A 19,670-nucleotide genomic window follows, 5' to 3' on the forward strand; every position below is an offset into this window, starting at 1 on the left:
TGATCATAAATGACACTCATTTTGACACTACTGAGCTTTTGGAGTTGCACAGAGGAATAAAAAGCTGAGGTTGGCACTGATAATAAAAGGAAAAAGTGATGTGGTTCCTGACCCCTTGGAAGAGCAAGGCAGTTTCAAAAACAGAATTATGTGTTCAGTAATTCACACAGGTGTACCTCTGTGAATAGAATAGAAGCCACAGAATCAAAGAGACTGGTTAAATAAGGTCCACAGAACAGAATTCCCTGTGTCCTGACAACACAAGTTGCTTATGTTAATGCTATATGGAATATACCTGGGTGATTTCCCTTTATTTTACAGAAGAGGCAAATATTGTGTTTCTGAAAGTTTACGGGACAAGATGGCTCTTATTCCAGGACGCAAACTGGAAACTGGTCTAATGTCAACACAGCTGAGAGACATTGTGTTTTCTATATGTGTATGTAAAAATCATTGATTAGATTTATTTACTGAATATCAACATGAGTTTTGGACCCAAGAACTGACAGTGCTAGAGCTTTGACAACCTTGTCCTTTTGGAATTGTGCATCCTTCCTGCTTCAAAGGCCAGCAGTTCTTATGGCTTGGTTTTTAATTAGGTCTCTTGGGGGTCAATGGAAGAATGTTGGATATGCCTGAGAGAATTTAATGACAAGATATAACTCTGAGATTCTCTGTGTCAAAAAATAAAGTTTGTGAGGAAGTAATGAAGAGGAGAAGAATATTTATCAATGTTGTACTTGTAATAAAAATTTGAGGTCAATTTTATAATCTAAAAATTTTAAAGATAAGGGAATTCTAATATCTAAAACTTTTATGTGTACTTTACAGTTTTCCCCTAACCTGATCATTCTCTATCTCCATTGTAGAGAGGATACTTGATGTAAATATAATGTGATGGAGATATTTTGGTGCTGGGAGAGTGGCATAGTAACATGCATTTTAAAGAGGTGTGAAATTGTACCCTTAAAACATAAAGTCAAGGTAGCTAATATGACTTCAATAAAAAAATTAATAATAGCAATTAAAGAGCATGTGGGAAACAAATGAAGCTATCATATATTGTTGTGGAAATGAAAATCAAAGACTTTGATAAATGTCAAACGTGTGTAGTCTTAAAAGCAGCAATTCCAAAAACATGAAACAACCCCTAAGGGAAATTAATTCAAACGTATACAAAAAGTGAGTAAGAATTGTCCTGTCAGCTATATTTATAAAACCAAATGAGAAATAATAGAATGCCCAGTAGTTTGAGAATAGACAAACTGAAGAATATTGACATAATCTTCAGTTATAAAAAAGAGGAAACTGACTCATGTAATAAGATGAACAAATGTCAAAGCATGTTACTGATCAAAAGAATACAACCATATTGGGCCGGAGCAATATTACACAGCAAGTAGGGTGTTTGCCTTGCAGCTGGATGACCAGGGTTTGATCCTGGAACCTCATATGGTGCTCTGAGCACTCAAGGAGTGATGATTCCTGAGTGCAGAGCCATGAGTAAGCCGTGAGCACCACAGGCTGTGGCCCCAAAACTATAAAAAAAAATACATCCATAAAGTTATATAGAAACTTTAAGAATAGAAACAACTAGCTAATACAACTGAAGTCAACCATAAATTAATTTGGTGAAAACTTAGAAGATGGTATAAATGAAATTGCCAGAGTTCAGTTTTCCATATAAAGTATTTTCAACTTTATAAATGAAAATATAAAAATTTTAAAATAACAATAAGTATATACCATTCATATGGCATATATATTTATCAGTTAGCACTGTTAGCTCTGTCCTCCCATTGTTTATCGATTTGCTTGAGCAGGCCTAATAACATCTCCATTGTGAGACTTTGTTGTTACTGTGTTTGGTATATCGAATACGTCATGGATAGCTTGCCAGGCTTTGCTGTATGGGCAAGAAACTCTCGGTAGCATGCCGGGCTCTCTGAGAGTGGTGGAGGAATTGAACTCGGATCGGCCACATGCAAAGCAAATGCCCTATCCACTGTGCTATTGGTCCAGCCTATTTATGAGGTGATTTACATGGATATATTAATAAATATTCACTTAATATCTGAGAATTTTGCTATATGTAAAGTTTTCTTCAATTAAATAATTAGTAAATAAAAACAACTAGGAAAATTTATATATGAAATTTTCTTATTTTTACTGAGGTAATAAATATTAAAAGCTGAGAGGCAGAAATATGGTAAAGTGGGTAAGGTACTTATCTTGCATGCATCTGACCCAGATTCAATCCCTAACACCTAAGATGGTCCCCTGAGCACCTCCAGAAATGATACCGGAGTACAGAGTAAGCCCTGAGTATAGGTGGGTGTGACCCCAAACCAAAACCAATTGAAATATGTATATATATATTACACAAATACACATATATGTATATATATATATATATATATATATATATAAAATGACTTGGTAACAAATTAGCAAATGAGCATAGGGTTAATAAAATTTAAGATTATTCTATAGTGAATAAGTAAAGTGCAAATAAAAAGTATATATACAGTAAAAGATAGAAAAGATATTTTCAGCATATAGTCTTACCATCTGCTTTGCCGCCTTCTTCCATCAATAGTTTTGCAATATTAAAGAATCCTTTTGCAGATGCCAGGTGGAGAGGCCTATCTCCAACTTCACCACTTACATTTACATCAGCACCAAATTTTAAAAGAAGGCGGGTTATCTAAAGGATCAATTAATCAAAATTAATGTCAGAATTTTTTTTAAAAAGTTTTCTTTTGCAATATGAAAAAAACATATTTAAAGCCTTCAATTAGGTTCTTTTCTATCCCCAAAAGACAGAAAGTCCTAACTCAATTAGCCAAAACAATAAATAATTCTATCAAAATAAAATTGGGTTAATTGCAAGACTTAATTTTTGTTGTACATAAATAATTCTAAAATCATTCATAATCATAACAATTTTTTTCAAAGTGGCCTCTGGCTAGAGTCAGAAATAGTTAAATTAACTTGATTTTCATGACAGTTCCATGAACAGGTAAATGATGGTCACCTTTTTTCTACACGAATTCTGAGTCTTTTTTTTTGATTTGTGAGTATATGATAGATAATTTCAGTAGTCCTCAGCATCTTCCCCAAATTGCTAACCTTCATGTTCAAGGAGTAAGAGAGAGAGGGAGAGAGAGAGAGAGCAATAGAGAGACAGAGAGACAGAGATAGAGACATAAAGAGAGACAGAGAGAGAAAGAGAGAAGAGAAAAAGAGATAGCTCAAGTATTAAACAATTTATAAATCTTTTAGGGATTTATAAGATTTCTTCAAATATTAATTTGTCCACTGAGGATTTTGCAATATAATTTTTTCTAGATTGAATATATTTCTTTCCTGGGAATTTCAGAAGTCACTACACTAATCCCAATTAGTAAGTTCAAAGACCATGGTGAATATTTTGTAGACGCTTTAGGAAAAAAATTAACAGGGTGAGATGTGAGGAAATCTTCCATTTAGAGTTAGTACATAAAGAATAATTGTTCTGAAACCAGCCTTCTGCTTATTAGCTATGTCAACTTTAATAAACGATGATCTCTTGTGACTTCAATTTGTTCATTGATAATATAGGAATTATGATAGTTCTACTTCATAAAGTTGTTATGGGGATTAAATAAATTATTGCATGGAAAGCAGTTAGAAAAATTCCTGGTACTCAGTAAATTTAGTAGACATGTTAGCATCAAAAAGAATATGTGCACTTTATCCCTGTGTCACCTAATGGGTAGGTTCATACTTAACTCAGAAGAAATCAGAACCATAGAAGTTTTGTGGCAAGAACCTTGCTCTTTTGAGCATATATTTTCACTTACATATTTTCCATAGAGTCTCATTATGAGACTTTATAAAGGACGTATTCAAATTATCTTTGAAATACTATTATTATTTATGTTGGAAATACTGCTCTTTGTACCAAATATATACTCTTCCACTTAAAAATAAGTAAATAAACTAATGGAAAAGAACATGGCACATTAAGCACTTTTAAAATTGAATGTACCATTCTCCTGTCAGCATATTTTAGCAAGTGACAATAGCATCCATAAATTACTTATGCACTGTTTTTGCAAATAGAAAGTGAGTCCCTTATCATAAAAGGGCCATCCACATTTCAGAGTAATTTTATAACTGTGACTATATATTGAGGGAAAATAAACAAATTTAACTCTCCAACCAGCATGCGTAGCAGCTCCTTATGTTTCTGCTGGGTGATAAGGTTAATCACCAAAGAGGATGACTCTACAAATTGCATGCACTGTGTATGTCCTGCTGGTGCCTGAAATCAAAGAAGTATGGCATTTTTTTATCACCTGGGCTTTTGGACCCTGTAACTTTCAAAAGCGTTTTCAGTGACCAGCTTTCCAGTACACTCTACTGTGCTCTGAGCAGCACATCAATGAAATGAGCAATCTTCCCTAGCTATAGGTCACGCTTCACAGGTCCAAGAGTGTCCAAGCATATGCCAGCTAGCAAAGAAATAAAGTCAAAATGACTAAAATAGCACAGAGACACAAGTACACTTGTTTTTTCACTCAGAATCCTTCAGGTACAATGGCATGACTTCCATGAGGGAAAAAAAAAGACTTATGAACTTGAATAATGGAGTACAACTAGAAATTTAGAAATGTAAAATGAAGAGGCAGTCAAATAAATAGGCTGCCAAATGAACACTTAAGTTTTGTGTACCCAATTAAGTTTGTATTTCTGTTTAATTTGGTCCTATTTAGATAAACTACCTTATCTTAGGAAGCTTCATGAATATTATTAATGGAATTAATAATAAATAATTTTAGTTTTTTGTCATAATTTTTAGAAGCAAAAAGGTCATAATTAATATATTAATTGTTTCAGAATAAGAGCTCATAAGATAATAACTCATTAAATTCATGGGATATAATTAGGGACAAATAACATTATTTATTGAGTCAAGACATATAAACTATTCTATTAATTTTAATTATCCTATAACATTTTATTATTTTAACATTCTTTATTATAAATATCAAGAAATATAAACATACAACTAATACAGTCTTATGTCTTAGAAAGTTACAGATTACAGCACATTTTTTTCATTTTTTTACGTCATTCTATATGTTAGTTTTCCATTGCCACTGCTGCACAAATGTATTGCACTGAAATAATGAATATTTATTTTCTAAAAGTTCTGGAGTTTAGAAATCTAAAATCAATATTTTGACATGATGCATACCCTCTACAGATTTCCATTTTCTTATTAAATTTTGTTTGCATTCTTGGTTGATTTTTGTTTGGGCATCACATTTAGCTGTGTACATAAGTTACTCCCAGTGTTGCTTGGGGAACCATGTGGTGCAAGGTATTGCATCCACGTTTTCTTCATGCAAATATGCACTAGACTTTTGAGCTATCTCCTTGGCCCCCTTCTTGCTTTACAGCTTTTATGTGCTTGTGATCACTTCCTGCTTTAACCTCTTGCTTTTGCTGTCACATCTCTTTTTATTCTGATTTCTTTTTTGCCACTATAATAGCATCTTTGAGATTTTATCAACCCTTCCAGACAATCGAGGACAATATCCTCATCTCAAGATCCTTAACTTGATCATATCTCCAAATTCTCTTTCGAAGTAACATTCACAAATTCTGGAGATAGAATGTAAACATATTTCAGAGACAATTTTTTTTTTTTTTTTTTTTTTTTTTTTTTATAATTTATTTATTTATTGAACCACTGTGGGAAAAGTTACAGAGCTTTCGGGTTTAGGTCTCAGTCATGTAGATACCGAACATATTTCCCTTTACCAATACTCATTTTTAACCCGGAACCCCAATAGACCCCCACCTCCCACCCCTCCCAATTCTTATGAGGCAGATGAGTTCTAGTTAATACTCTATCTACTTTGACTAGATAGATTATTTCGATAGAAGATGCACAATTATTGTTTAGAGTTTACGACCCACCCCCCCCCCCCCAATCAGACATGCTGAAACAGCGTTGTGAAATGATATGCTTTCTACAACTTGGTTTAAGAATAAAATGATGTCGCGCGGCCGCTATCGCGGCCGCGCAGTTTTGAATTTCTGCTATTTTACTTATTGACCCTGGAAGAATTTCTATTAAAAGTTAGCTAGTTAAGAGATTGATTTCTGTGCCCTGGAGTCGTGGCCGTGCCGGAGAGCCGCTCGTGGGGGGCAGCTGGCGACCTCGGTGGGGCGTGGGGGACGGCCCACAAAGCCCCCCTTCCCATGAGGTCCCCGCCGCTTCCCCGAGCCCGGCTCAAACCCGCTTTCCACAAGGCTCCCGTGCGGCCGCCATCTTTCTTTCCAGAGAGGAGCGGGCGGGCCGGTCAACGCCCTTCCCCCTCTGGGCAGGCTTGGTGGCGCGGATCAACACAAGTCCATTTGCTTTTCTGCTCCAAGCGGCTGGTTCTCTGTGCTAAGTCCTTGTGCCTCCGGGGCCGTGGCCATGCCGGAGAGCCGCTCGTGGGGGGCAGCTGGCGACCTCGGTGGGGCGTGGGGGACGGCCCACAAAGCCCCCCTTCCCATGAGGTCCCCGCCGCTTCCCCGAGCCCGGCTCAAACCCGCTTTCCACAAGGCTCCCGTGCGGCCGCCATCTTTCTTTCCAGGACAATTTTTTTTGTCTACTACCGATTATGATAGTGCACAGTTCTTTAAAAAAGCATCTTTGTAAGGAACTGCTGAAAAGGGCTTTATAATTTGTTTTATTTGAACTATCATTAAAATCACCACAGAGGCATTCATTTGTCATGAATCAAATGCTAATATAACCTCATAAGTGCAACCATTGGAGGAAAGTACTATTACTATTTTCTCTACTTTATAGATTCACAAATTAAATATCTGTGATGGTATATAATGTAAACGTGCTAAGAAAGCTAGGATTTTTTTTATTTTTTAATTTATTTATTATTTATTGAATCACCGTGAGAACAGTCACAAAGCCTTTCAGTTCAAGTCTCAGTTGGTCATACAATGATCAAACACCCGTCCCTTCACCAGTGCACATTTTCCACCACCAAGAACCCCAGTACACTCCCCCTCTCTCCACTCCCCGCCTGTGTGGCAGATTTCCAATTTACTCTCTCTCTCTACATTGATCACATTCAATACTAAGATAAAAGACCCAAAATTACAAAGTTACAACATTATTATTTGGAATTTTCAGACCTGCCAAAAAGACATCATTAGATAATTTGTTTTCTATTGCTGATTATGAAGAGTATATGATATTGTATGGACACAATAGCAGCCATGCAAATTTGGATTTCTGATATTTTACTAATAAACCTAGAGGGATTACTGCCAAAAGCCTGTGAGTTCCAAGATTGGTTTGTGAGCCTCTGGGATCATGGTCGTTCAGAAGCTGGAGGAGGCATTTGAGGGTGGTAACCCGGATAGTTGTCATGGAGAGGAGCAGGGCAAATTCCACGCCCCATCCCACAGGGCCCCTTGTGCCTCATCAATGCAATCTTATACTTGGCTGTTCATTAGGCTCTAAAAGATGCAGTTCACCGTGCCATCACCACAAAGGGGGGCGGGGGCAAGTGGAGGGACAGACACCCTTCCCCTCCCAGAACGGCATAGTACCATAGTTAAATGCACAGTCCAGATGCATTTCGGTCGTGCATTATGTTTTGCTCAGATATTCCCACCACCATTCAAGCCTGTTTTTCAGGGATAAATGCTAGATCATTTACTTTGCATTGATCACTTTGCATACGCCAGAGCCATGATTGTAGAAGCTCATGGTCACTGGGATTCCATCTGGAGAAGGCAGGGAGACAGCACCTACCCCATCTGGGACCTCTCGGTGATATCGGCTCAGTACGGGGCCTGAAGAATTCTCTGGGAGTTGTGGAGCCTGTCAGATGGTTTTCTTCGCTGCTGTGTGCTGTCAGAAATTTAGGAATTTTTCAAGGTCAAGCTAAAATGATTCCTATGGTTGCAGACTTACCATTGTATGCTTCCTCTGTTGTACATTAACCTAAATTAAAAGTTAATTACACAGCATTTTCAATATTACTATAGATTTTAAGATTCTCAAGGGTGAATCTGAGAAAGTCTTATATACCTTTTCTTTGACGCTGGCTAGTTAAACAAAAATTAAGTCGTATCCTGGTCTTTGGAAATTCTGTTGTCAGACTCACCTGCTCATGTCCATAGTATGATGCAATGTGCAATGGGGTGAAAAAGACTGCGTCCTGAACGTTTACATTAGCTCCATGTTGTAACAGTACATCAGCAGCCTGAGAGAAAGAGACATCAATAAAGAATTTCACTTTGGGAATATTACCATCAAAATTTGTTCTAAAATTACTATACACAGCTCTTCTTCAGAGCATCATCCTGAAACAAAATTTACTTCTAGCTCCCTTTGAAACCTTGAATTACTTGGGGTTGGAGAAATAGTATAGTACTTAAGGTATTTGCCTTAAATTTGTACAACCCAGGTATAATCCTTGGCATACCAGATGGCCCCCAGAGCCCTGCCACGAGTGATTCCTAAGTTCAGAGCCAGAAATAAGCCCTTAGCACCAATAGGTGTGACCCCAATTTTTTAAAAAAATTAATTCCTTATATGGGCCTAGAAAATAATCACCAAAACTCTTACATTCATATTTTCTTGACCTAAATGCATATTTTACATGCATTCACCACTACTTTCTTTCATGAACTCAATAGTATTAATAAATTTCATTATTTTCTTGTTACTTTGAATACTTGTTTACATTCATTTCTTAATCATGAATTCTAATCTGCCCAATCTAAATTTTGAAACCAAAATAATATCACCTGTTCCAAAATTTCTGATTTATCTCCCTTTTCATTTCAGTTGACTCATTAAATTGACTTCCCTCCTTTTAATAGGAGGGAAAATCACTTAAAATGACATTTGCAAAGTTGAACAAATTTACAAAGTTAAACAAATCTTACATTACTTCCAAAAAGGAGAAAATTAAGAACAAAGTGAATAGACCAGAGATATAGCACAGGGCTTAAAGGGATTAAGGAACTTGCCTTGGATATGGCCAAGTCCAAATTTAAACCTGGCACCACATATAGTTTCCAGGAGCAGTTCCCAAGTGTTGCTGCATTATTTTAATAAGAATTTGCTGAATTGGGGTCTGTAGAGAGAGGGGGGAGGGATAGAGAGGGAAAGAGGGAGAGAGAAAGAGAGGGGGGAGAGAAGGAGAGAAGGAGAGAGAGAGTACTGTTTGCCTTGCAGATTGCAGACAGCCAACTCAGTTTCACTCTCTGGCACTCCAAATGGTCCCCAGAGCCCCATCAGGAATGATCCCTGAGTGCCAAGACAGGAGTAGACCCTGAGCACAGTTGGATGTGGTACAAAAACCAATAAATAAAGAATTTTCATAGTGAATTATTGCATAAATGAATGAACACAGTGGAGAAACATTTTTAGAAGGCAATGACCACATATTTTCATGAAATCCATAAACTAACAAAGTTGTCAAATCTTCAGTTTCTTTCTTCTCCCAATGACCCATCTCTAAGACTTTCTTCTCTAGAAAACTTTAAAGTAATTTCCTGCAGATAGGTTCTTTTAATTGGTATTTTTAAATGGTGCGTCTACTCATCGTTCTTTTCAAATAATATGAATTTGGAAAAATTTTCAGAAGTTTATAGATGTATAGAAAACAATAAAGAAGAAGGGATCCAAGAGATTATGAACTTATAATAGTTGCCACCTAAATCAAGTTTCCTTGACCTTTTCAGTGACAGCCCTGTAAAACTTGAGAGAGATAATGGTAGGATATCACATACTAAGGTTTTGGGTTTGTTTGTTTGTTTTAAGGTAAATTATGGTTTGGAGAGATAGTACAGCAGGTAGGGTACTTGTCTCTCATGCAATTGAAATCAAGTCAAATCCCCAGGTCCTCTGAGCCACATATGTTCCCCTGAGCTCCTCCAGGATTGATTCCTGAGTTTAGAGAAAGTTAGTCCTGAACAATGCTGGGTGTGGAAAAGAGGAGGAAGAGAAAAAAAAGAAGGCGTAGAAGGAGGAGGAGGGGGAGGAGGAGGAGGAGGAGGAGGAGGAGGAGGAGGAGGAGGAGGAGATAGAGGAGGAGGAAAGATAAATAAGAACAGTAAGGTGCTTTCCTGCATGTAGTAGAAGCAGTTCTACCCCCCGGGAGACACTAATGGTTTCCTGCTCACTACCAGGGCTGATCCCTAAACACAGAGTCAGGAGTATAGCCCAAGCACAGTTGGTGTGGCCAAAAACCAGTAAACAAACAAACGAACAAAAGGTTTTGAGTAAGTCAGAATTACCAGGGAAGTGAGTTGAAGTCTCTTACCTCAAACTTTGTTCCATAGTTTTAAATAATTGATTTATTTAATCATCTATTTATTCATACACTGAATACAATGTACTGAGCATGTATTTACAAAACTGTTATTTTTACATGCCTATTGTCATAAATTTTCAGTCACTGAGATTTTACACAAACTGATTATGCTTGTCCAAAAAAAGATTAGAAATACTTATTGAAATTGCTGAAAATTAAATTAAAAAAATATAATAAAGTACTTAGGGCTGGAGCGATAGCACAGGGGTAGGGCATTTGCCTTGCGCACAGCCAGCCCAGCCAAGCCGGGTTCGATTCTTCTGTTTCTCTCGGAGAGCCCAACAAGCTATGGAGAGTATCTCGACCGCGCAGCAAAGCCTGGCAAGCTACCCATGACATGCCAAACACAGTAACAACAAGTCTCAAAATGGAGACGTTACTGGACCTGGTTGAGCAAATCAATGAACAATGGGAGAACAGTGACAGTGACAGTGACAGGTTTCCATAGGTTCCTAGAATAATACTTTCACTAATATTGGGATATTGTTGACTAATAATTGGTAGTTATACAATATGTGTACCAAATTATTATTATTATTATTATTATTATTATTTGCTTTTTGGGTCACACCCAGCAATGCTCGGGGGTTACTCCTGGCTCTGCACTCAGGAATTACTTTTGGCGGTTCTTGGGGAACCCTATGGGACGCAAGAGATTGAACCTGGGTCGTTCACTTGCAAGACAAATGTCCTACCCGCTGTAATATCACTCCTGCCCTTCTCCCTTCTCTCTCTGTCTCTCTCTCTGTCTCTCTCTCTCTCTTTGTTTGCTAATTATTTTTTAATAAAAATTTAAACCACTTATTGGCAAACTATATAAAAAGATCTGAACTTCATTCATAAATGGCAATTGGAATCTCCTCTGTTCTAACAAATGTCACAAAACTCAGCTCCAATGTGAAAGATAGGCAATATTTTTCTATTTTATAGGTGACGAAACAGCCTCAAGGTATCTTACTTGAAGTTTTATAACTTGTAAGGGACAGAACTGATATTCAAACCGTGATCTGTTTGACTTCAAAGTTTCTTTCATTAAACCCTTCCTGCAACCTGAATCTTATTAACACCAACCTTAAATAAACTAATGAACTGACTCAATCTCACACAAGAAGCGGCTTTCTGTCAGTAGAATCTCTGTAGATTCAGCTTGAAAATGAATGCCAAAGCCATTTATATTAAGCACCTGGTATCCAAGACATCACATACCTGGGAGTTCAATATTAGGAACCTTTAAAGGAGGTCACAAATGATCAAGATAAATGAAGCTTTTTATAATTCCTTTTATTTTAAATTTAGCATAGACAGCCTGAATTTTTATTGTAAAAAGTATTTCAAATGTTAACACAGACAATTTCTTAGACATGGTTCCCAAATGCACTTTCATTCTAAAAGAGAACAGCTTTTTGGATTCAATAAATAGTCCAAAGAAAATTTTTTCTCTTAAGTTTGCACTTATCAAGTCATTCATAAGGTCAAACTTTTGATGGAATATTATTAATTATGAAGTGTTGGCCTTCTGAGAAATTGTCAAAATGTAAGTTTTAATGAAACCTCGCAGAGGTATTATTGAACTGTAGACTTTAGTTTGTTTTAAAATTCAAGGAAATATTTAACCACTTAAGAGCAATATATATTGGAACTACGTGAGTAATAAAGAAGTAGAGTTCATTCATTACTTTTTATATGCTGGAAGTTATTAAGGAGAGATTGACTCTTAGAAATTAAATGGAAATGTAATATACTCTAACATACACAGGAAACTGCACATAGCTATACAAATTTGTTTTAATAGTTACACTGGAATATTAATAAATAATATTGTTTCATTTACTGCAGAATCAAAAAGTGGGACAATAAACTTCAAATTCTATTAAAAGAAGGCCCATGTTTCATTAACTTAACCTGTTTTATTCACCACTGTGCTAACTATATGCTAGGTACCTTACTATAAAATTGGACTGTATTTATAGTAAAAATAAAAATCTTGCAATTTATATGTATCACCAATCATAAGGCTATGTTAACATTAGTAATTTGGGATTAGAGAGAGAGTTCAGTGGTTAAGGCACAGGTCTTACATGTGCCCAACCCTGGATCAATCCCTAGTACTCCATAGTTCTCAGAGCATTGTTCAGTGTAGCTTTTAAGGTTCCTGAGCACCAAAGACTGTGGCACTAGAGCGTCACTGGGGTGACCCAGGCAATCCTCAGCCCTACAAATCCCAAGTAGCTCCATATTCTTAGGCTCTTAAATCAAACCTCCCAGTTGGTCAGGAATCACTAGAAATAGATCGCTGGGCATTTTGACTACCTCTTAAGATCCCTCACCTGGTCCCACAAGTAAACAACAAACGATTGGAACCCAATTACATGATAAAACTAAATAATTCAATAAGATTTTATTGATTATTTATCTGAAATTAGTTAGCTCCATGTTGAGAACTTTTATTAAACTTTTGCATATTTTATTTTATTTTGCATTTTTCAGGGTATATTATTATACAACTTTAAATATTTTATAAAATAATGTTTTTATCAAAAATTATGAAATTTATAATTATTTATATTATAGTTATGACAGTATAATTAAAATATTAGAAAAATTATAAATTATAATAAACTCATTCCAGAAAAGGTATCTGAATCACTTGATCACTTGATCACTTGACTTCCCGTTACTCGTCGATTTGCTCTAGCAGGCGCCAATAACGTCTCCATTTGTCCCTGTCACATGCTAGTGTAGCCCAATGGCGTCTGTTCGCTCTAGGAACATGAAGAGCCTCAAACCGATCATTCATGATCTTGATGAAGAAGTCTGACAATCTGGTAGGTGGGCGGCCACGCGATATTTTGACATCCCGTGGAATCCAGTCGGCAACAGCTCTAGTCCAGTGGTTGTCTTTAAATCTCATTACGTGACTACCCCATCTGAGTTTTGACACCTTGGCAAATGAAACAGCGTCCCTGATTATTGATCATCAATGGAGGTCGAACTCCGGATTCTTTCTCTCATTTGAGTGAAACGTAATATTCCAAGCATAAAGGTAAAAAGGTAAAGGCCCTCCCGTTAATCATCGATTTGCTCGAGCAGGCCCAGTAACATCTCCATTGGAGACTCTGTTGTTACTGTGTTTGGCATATCGAATACGTCACGGTGAGCTTGCCAGGCTCTGTCGTGCGGGCGAGATACTCTCGGTAGCTTGCCGGGCTCTCCAAGAGGGGCGGAGGAATCGAACTCGGGTCGTCCATGTTGGCTGCGTGCAAGGCAAACGCCCTACCGCTGTGCTATTGCTCCAGCCTAGCTCTTTCTATTCCTCTTTGGGAGACCCGAATAGCGTTCTCATCCTGTTTGCGTAGGATCCAGGTCTCTAAGGCATATGTTAATGCAGGAAGAACAGTGGAATCAAAGAGATGTGCCTGGAGCCGGAGGTTCTTCGTCCTCTTAGCTATTTCTTTGACGCTCTTGAAGGCGTTCCAAGATGCTCTCTTCCACCTGCACAGCTCGGGTGCCAGGTCATTTGTCATGTTGACTTCTCGACCTAGGTACACATAGCTGTTGCATTCGGAGATGGTCGTTCCATTGAGAGTGAATGGGGCATCAGGAACAAGGCCGTTTCTCATAAACATTGTCTTTGTAAAATTCAGCTGTAGTCCGACCTTTCCACACTCACGGTCGAAGTCGGCCAGCATTTGTGCCGCTTGGCTGATGTTTGGTGTTATTAAAACAATGTCATCAGCAAAGCAAAGGTGGTGTAGCTGCCAACCATCTATCTTTACTCCCATTCCTTCCCATTCCAGTCGTCGCATGATGTTCTCGAGGGTGGCACAGAAGAGTTTTGGTGAAATGGTATCACCCTGCAGAACCCCTCTCTTGAGATCAATGATTACTTCTGGTTTGCTCCTCAAAAGAATCAAGAGAAGTTCCTTTAGTTTCCACATTGTGCTTTAAACACTTACTTGACTATTTTGCTTTTAATTCCTAGAGAGTTTTTCTATCTGCCAGGTATCCAGCATCTTGGCTAAACTTGTTTCTATGTTCACCATTAGATGTTTCCACAAATACATTATCATATTGATTGTTATTTTTCTGTTAGTATTATGCTACTTATCCTCATAATTTAACCTATACATTATTACAATCGGCAAAGGACCAATTCATAATATTTTAAACATTTTTTTTCATGTTTTAAGCTTGTCTAAATGGTTACATGAAATTTTAACTTCAGGTTAAATTAAGTTTTTACCTGAGACATTGAAATTCAATCCCTGTAACTAAAATATCCAGGATTTATCATATAAAATTTCAGAGTCTAAAAGTAATGCCTATAAAAACAAAGGCATTGTTATTAGTTACTAAATGTTTTTCTTATTATATGACTTTAACTTACTCAACTGAATCACATTTGTCTTCCTTTCTTTTCTTCAGCTTACAAAAGTCAGAGGATAGAGATGAAGAAGGAAAAATGATCATGTCATGAAGAATTAAATGTCCAAGGAAAGAGAAAGTAGAATAAGGCAGATTCTAGATGGAATAAAATAGCAATCGTTCTCAATTGGAATTGCCAAATCAAATATAGTGTCTTATACTTATATACCTTCAATAAATATCAATATCTTGAAATTAAATTTTTCAAGTCATTTCTCATTTCCTATGACTTTTTGGAGTCTTCTCCAAATTTTTGCTTGTACCAATGCTTTTCTTCATATATATATAGTTGATTTAAAGTCACAATTTTCTATATACTTTTTCCTAACCTTTATTGTTGACATTTATATAAAGAAGAGCCATAGTATATATTTGGATAATTTCTATTTTAATTCATAGAAACGTAAAAATTAAAAAAATTAGAGGAAACATTTAATAAAGTCTTAGTCCCAGGAATGAGAAATTATTAAAAGGACATCAATATGCAAGATTTAGATTTTATATTTTTCAGCTATTTTCAATATTGAGGGGCTGGAGCGATAGCACAGTGGTAGGGCGTTTGCCTTGCACGCAGCCAACATGGCCGACCCAAGTTCGATTCCTCCACCCCTCTCGGAGAGCCCAGCAAGCTACCGAGAGTATCTTGCCCGCACGGCAGAGCTTGGCAAGCTCACCGTGACGTATTCGATATGCCAAACACAGTAACAACAAAGTCTCCAATGGAGACGTTACTGGGCCCGCTCGAACAAATCGATGATCAACGGGAGGGCCTTTACTTACTTTTACTTCAATATTGAGTTCACAACTGTGTTCCCTGAAACTACTGTTCTCAATAATATAACAATTTTGTTTTAAGAATGGTCTACACTTTTTGTTAACCTTTTTTCATCTTCAAAACTACCTTTGAACCTACTACAATATGGTACTCACCTCACTGCTTCAGGAGAATTCCTCTGAAAAATGAGGTAAAAAACTTCTAATTGCTTATCTCTTGGATCACTTTTTATGTTCCATCTATTTTTAATATAAACCTAAATACTAATTCTGTTTGTCCTCTCTTTATAAGATGGTAGTCTCATAGTAATTGACATTACAATGTTTGAGTTAAACCCCTTGTCTTTGCCAACTTATTGTTCGTCTATCAAGGCATTAATTTGTTCTTCAGTTTTTTCCTCTGTTCATCTTAAATGATACTTATATGTTACTTTTTCCTCAATAATACTTGAATTTTCTTTTGATATCATTTGTATACATTATTTTTCTATTTATTAATGCCTACAAAGCATTCAGTATAATGCTGTTTCCTTATAATTGAATATTTATTAATTGGATTTTTTCTCCATAAATTCTTTGGTTGTTTCCATCTATTCCTACTATACCACTGTTACTGTTATTACTATTGCTATTTCTACTATTTCTACTACAACCACCAACACACCATCATCACCACAACTAGTATTTCTCACAAAGCATGCTTGTGTATACACATACCACATAAACACAACACACACATACATACACACAGTTTTCACTCTCCAGTTGCATGGGATTAAGACTTCATAGGATACTGAGTTTATATTTTCTTGTCAACTGATAATGCTGTAATGTATTTCCACTCTTTTTTCTAGGTTGATAATCCCTGCATTGATTTCACCTATTTTCCACTTATTTTATTGTAGTTAATGTGAGTAAAGCATTAGAAGATAAAGAGAACTTGAATATTTCTTGAATATGTGGTGTGAGAATATCTAAGTAAACTAAATGATCCTCTCTCAATGCTTAAACAAACCAATAGAAATTTTATCAATAGATTTATTGGGAAAAAATAAGGGCCATGAGTCTCAGTTTGTGAGAAAACCTCCAAAGTTTAAACTCACTTCTTTGAAAATCCAAAACTTCTTATGGCCCTAAGTTACTTGTATGCTTATGTGTATTATTATCATTATTAAATAGTACATATTATTATATGTAATAATACATATAATATATATATATAGAAGTAACACATTAGTGAGGATGTTTTTCCTGGCTAATATTTCTTTTCTAGTCATTTTCTAGTCATACTAGGTGTCATATGAGTAAGAAAGATTCTAACTCATTGTTATCAATTGACTAAAAAAGATTAAATTAAAGGTTTTCTTAATTAGAAATCATGGTTAGAGATTTTAAAGAATATCATATACTATAATAAAACATTTAGGATTCTTCCTAAAATGTTTCCTTGATAGCAGATTAATTTTTAAGTGATAATGGTTTATAACATTATATAAATTCCAGACATACAGCACTATACTGTAACATCAGTATGTACTAGAATTTGATTGCCACCAAAAATACTCTTTTTAATCAACCACCGTACAAATCAACCAATTTACCTGACCCTCTATCTTTTCAGTAACCATGAACATTTTCTCTAAATCTGAGACTATTTTTAATTTGTTTTGTTTGTTTCTATAGAGTAATGAATAAAGAGGAAGTGGTTTATATATATAGTTATATATATGAAATAATATATAACTTTATTTTCTATGTGGAAAAGAAACATAAAGTTTGGAGTACGTACTTTGCATGTGAAATCCAGGGGTTCAATATCTGACAATATATGGCCCCCAAACTCCACTGGGAATGACTCTCCTATGCACCCAAAGAAGCACATAGAATTAAGAGACTTTCAGTAGGAATAAATATGTTATGACTTACATCTTTGAAATATTTTTCTAGTGGAACTGGAGAGATAGTACAACAGGTAAGGCACTTGACTTGCATATGACCAACCCAAGTTCAATCCCTGGCATCCATTTCCTGAGCACCAATTTCCTGAGCATCATCAGGTGTAATTTCTGAATACAGAGTCAGACCTTACCCCTGAATATTGCCAGATGTGGCCAAAAGGAAAAAAGATGAAGAAGAAAAAAAAGTGAAAGAGGAAAAGCCTATTCAACAAAAATCAATTAATTAAATATATTTCTAGTAATAGTATAGCAAATGTTATAGCAAGACTAGATGCAGAGCACTGAGTTGTTAGAAATATTAGCTACAGTCAGTTAAAAAGGAAATAAATGTAGATGGTAATTAGCAGTGTAGCACATAAAAAAACAGGAAATGGAAAAGGATGATGAAACACTGTCAACAAATGATATTTGTAAACAAGAGGAACTGCATAAGATAAATTTTATGATAAACCTTTGTCGACCTCATAAATTTAGAAAGTAGGAAACATTTGCCATGGGAAATCAGAGATGGCCCCCCTAACAAAATCCCCAGTGTCTGAACAGTCCTCTGGGAAAAACAGTTTATGCTTCAAAATAAATAATAATCCACCAGGCAAAATTACACCCACAGACACCAAATGTGTGTCTAGGAAAGTACACAATAAGACAAGTAAGTGTCTTTTAGGTGTAGATAGCAGTATAGAGAGATGTAGACAGCAAAAATAGAATAGATCATTGTATAATTGAAACCCAAGCACAAAAATGTGTAAGTCTGCAACCGTACCTCATGATCTCTCACTATTAAAAATTTTTTAATAAAAAAAAAGAATAGAAAACTGTCATGACTTTATTCTTATGGGGTGACTGTTAATCAACTGAAGTGTACCAGTTTGCTCTTAACTACCAGTGAATTTTGAAGTACTTGCTGACTGTTCTTACTGTTTCTGCCATCTTAAAACAATAACTCACTTGTTGGGAGCCAGGATGGGGGAGCAAAATTGTACTGAATAAATGGGAAGCCTGTGAGCTCTTCTGAGGCTGCCGAGTAACTCTAAAGCTTGGAAAGTCCTTGTGTGATTTTTTTTGTCCTTCTCTGCCACCTACCTCTACTAGAGGAGATGGAAGTCACCAGTCTCACGTTGGCTTTAGTTTGGTGCATGAAGACATAGTCAGTTATAATGTTTTTAGGGGAGGGTTCCCAAGCAGTGCTTAGGAAGTCTAGGGAGGTCCTTCTAACTATTACCAGCCAATTAGTCCAGTGTATTGATGCAAGGATGAAGTTCTGCTTAGGTCATGTGCTACTAAGGATTCCTGGGTCACCATGGTGGTGCTCAGGAGCCTTCAGAACTGCACCCGGGAATGATAAGGATACATGTTCACCATCAACCCAGGGCTGGCTGCAAGGAAGACACATGGTTAATCCTTGTACTATGACACATGGTTAATCCTTGTACTATGTCTCTTATCACTTAATTGTATATTTTTTTCTCTCAAATTTATCACTTGTAATAGCTGTATCTCCCCAGTTTCCTTTGGAATTTCATTGTCCTCTTATGCAGCACTAAGAGCTATTCTTTCTAAAAGCCAAACCCTAAATTTAGTTGTGAATTAAAAGCTCAATTTTTAAACAACTACAGGAAATTGTGATAATTAAAAATGCCAATAATTTTTATCCATTTGTGTCGAAGATTTATTTAGCATTTTAGATGATAGCACCCATTTTAGATTTAATCACCAACACTTTAATGCTATGATCTAATTTCTATAGAATTATTTGGTAAATATATACATGCATGTATATATTTATGTAAATATATACATGTTACTTATCAATACATATTATAGAGTTTTAGTGAGAACTATCCATTATGTAGTTAGTTTCTCTATTATAATTTTGACTTAGTAATTTTGCGATGACTTTATTTTTACCTGACATTGCTCTAATTAAATATCTGAGTACAAAACTTATTGGAAAATAGTTTCTTTAGGCTGTCACTGAAATTAAGTTCTCTTATGTAATCTTTCTCTTATTATCTCAGGTTAAAATTAAATTTGGTCTGAAAATGACTCAGAAAATGATTCCACATGATAACATTATCAAAGAAATTAAAGGGAGACTCCATATTCTCAAGCT

The 19,670-nt window shown here is 36.0% G+C and overlaps 1 protein-coding gene across 3 annotated transcripts in view; it reads right to left on the bottom strand.

Moving 5' to 3' along the window:
* TNNI3K (TNNI3 interacting kinase) overlaps window positions 1–19,670 on the bottom strand; it is a 345,420-nt gene that overhangs the window by 245,007 nt on the left and 80,743 nt on the right. For all 3 annotated transcript variants that reach the window (XM_056123421.1, XM_056123420.1, XM_056123422.1), the window contains exons 6-7: window positions 8,181–8,279; window positions 2,569–2,707 (exon numbers count right to left, since the gene is read on the bottom strand). In XM_056123421.1, coding sequence (XP_055979396.1) covers window positions 2,569–2,707; window positions 8,181–8,279 — 238 coding nt within the window. The remainder of the gene's footprint in view (window positions 1–2,568; window positions 2,708–8,180; window positions 8,280–19,670) is intronic.

This window comes from Sorex fumeus, unplaced genomic scaffold (assembly GCF_029834395.1).
Source record: "Sorex fumeus unplaced genomic scaffold, SorFum_2.1 ptg000047l, whole genome shotgun sequence".
NCBI lineage: Eukaryota > Metazoa > Chordata > Mammalia > Eulipotyphla > Soricidae > Sorex > Sorex fumeus.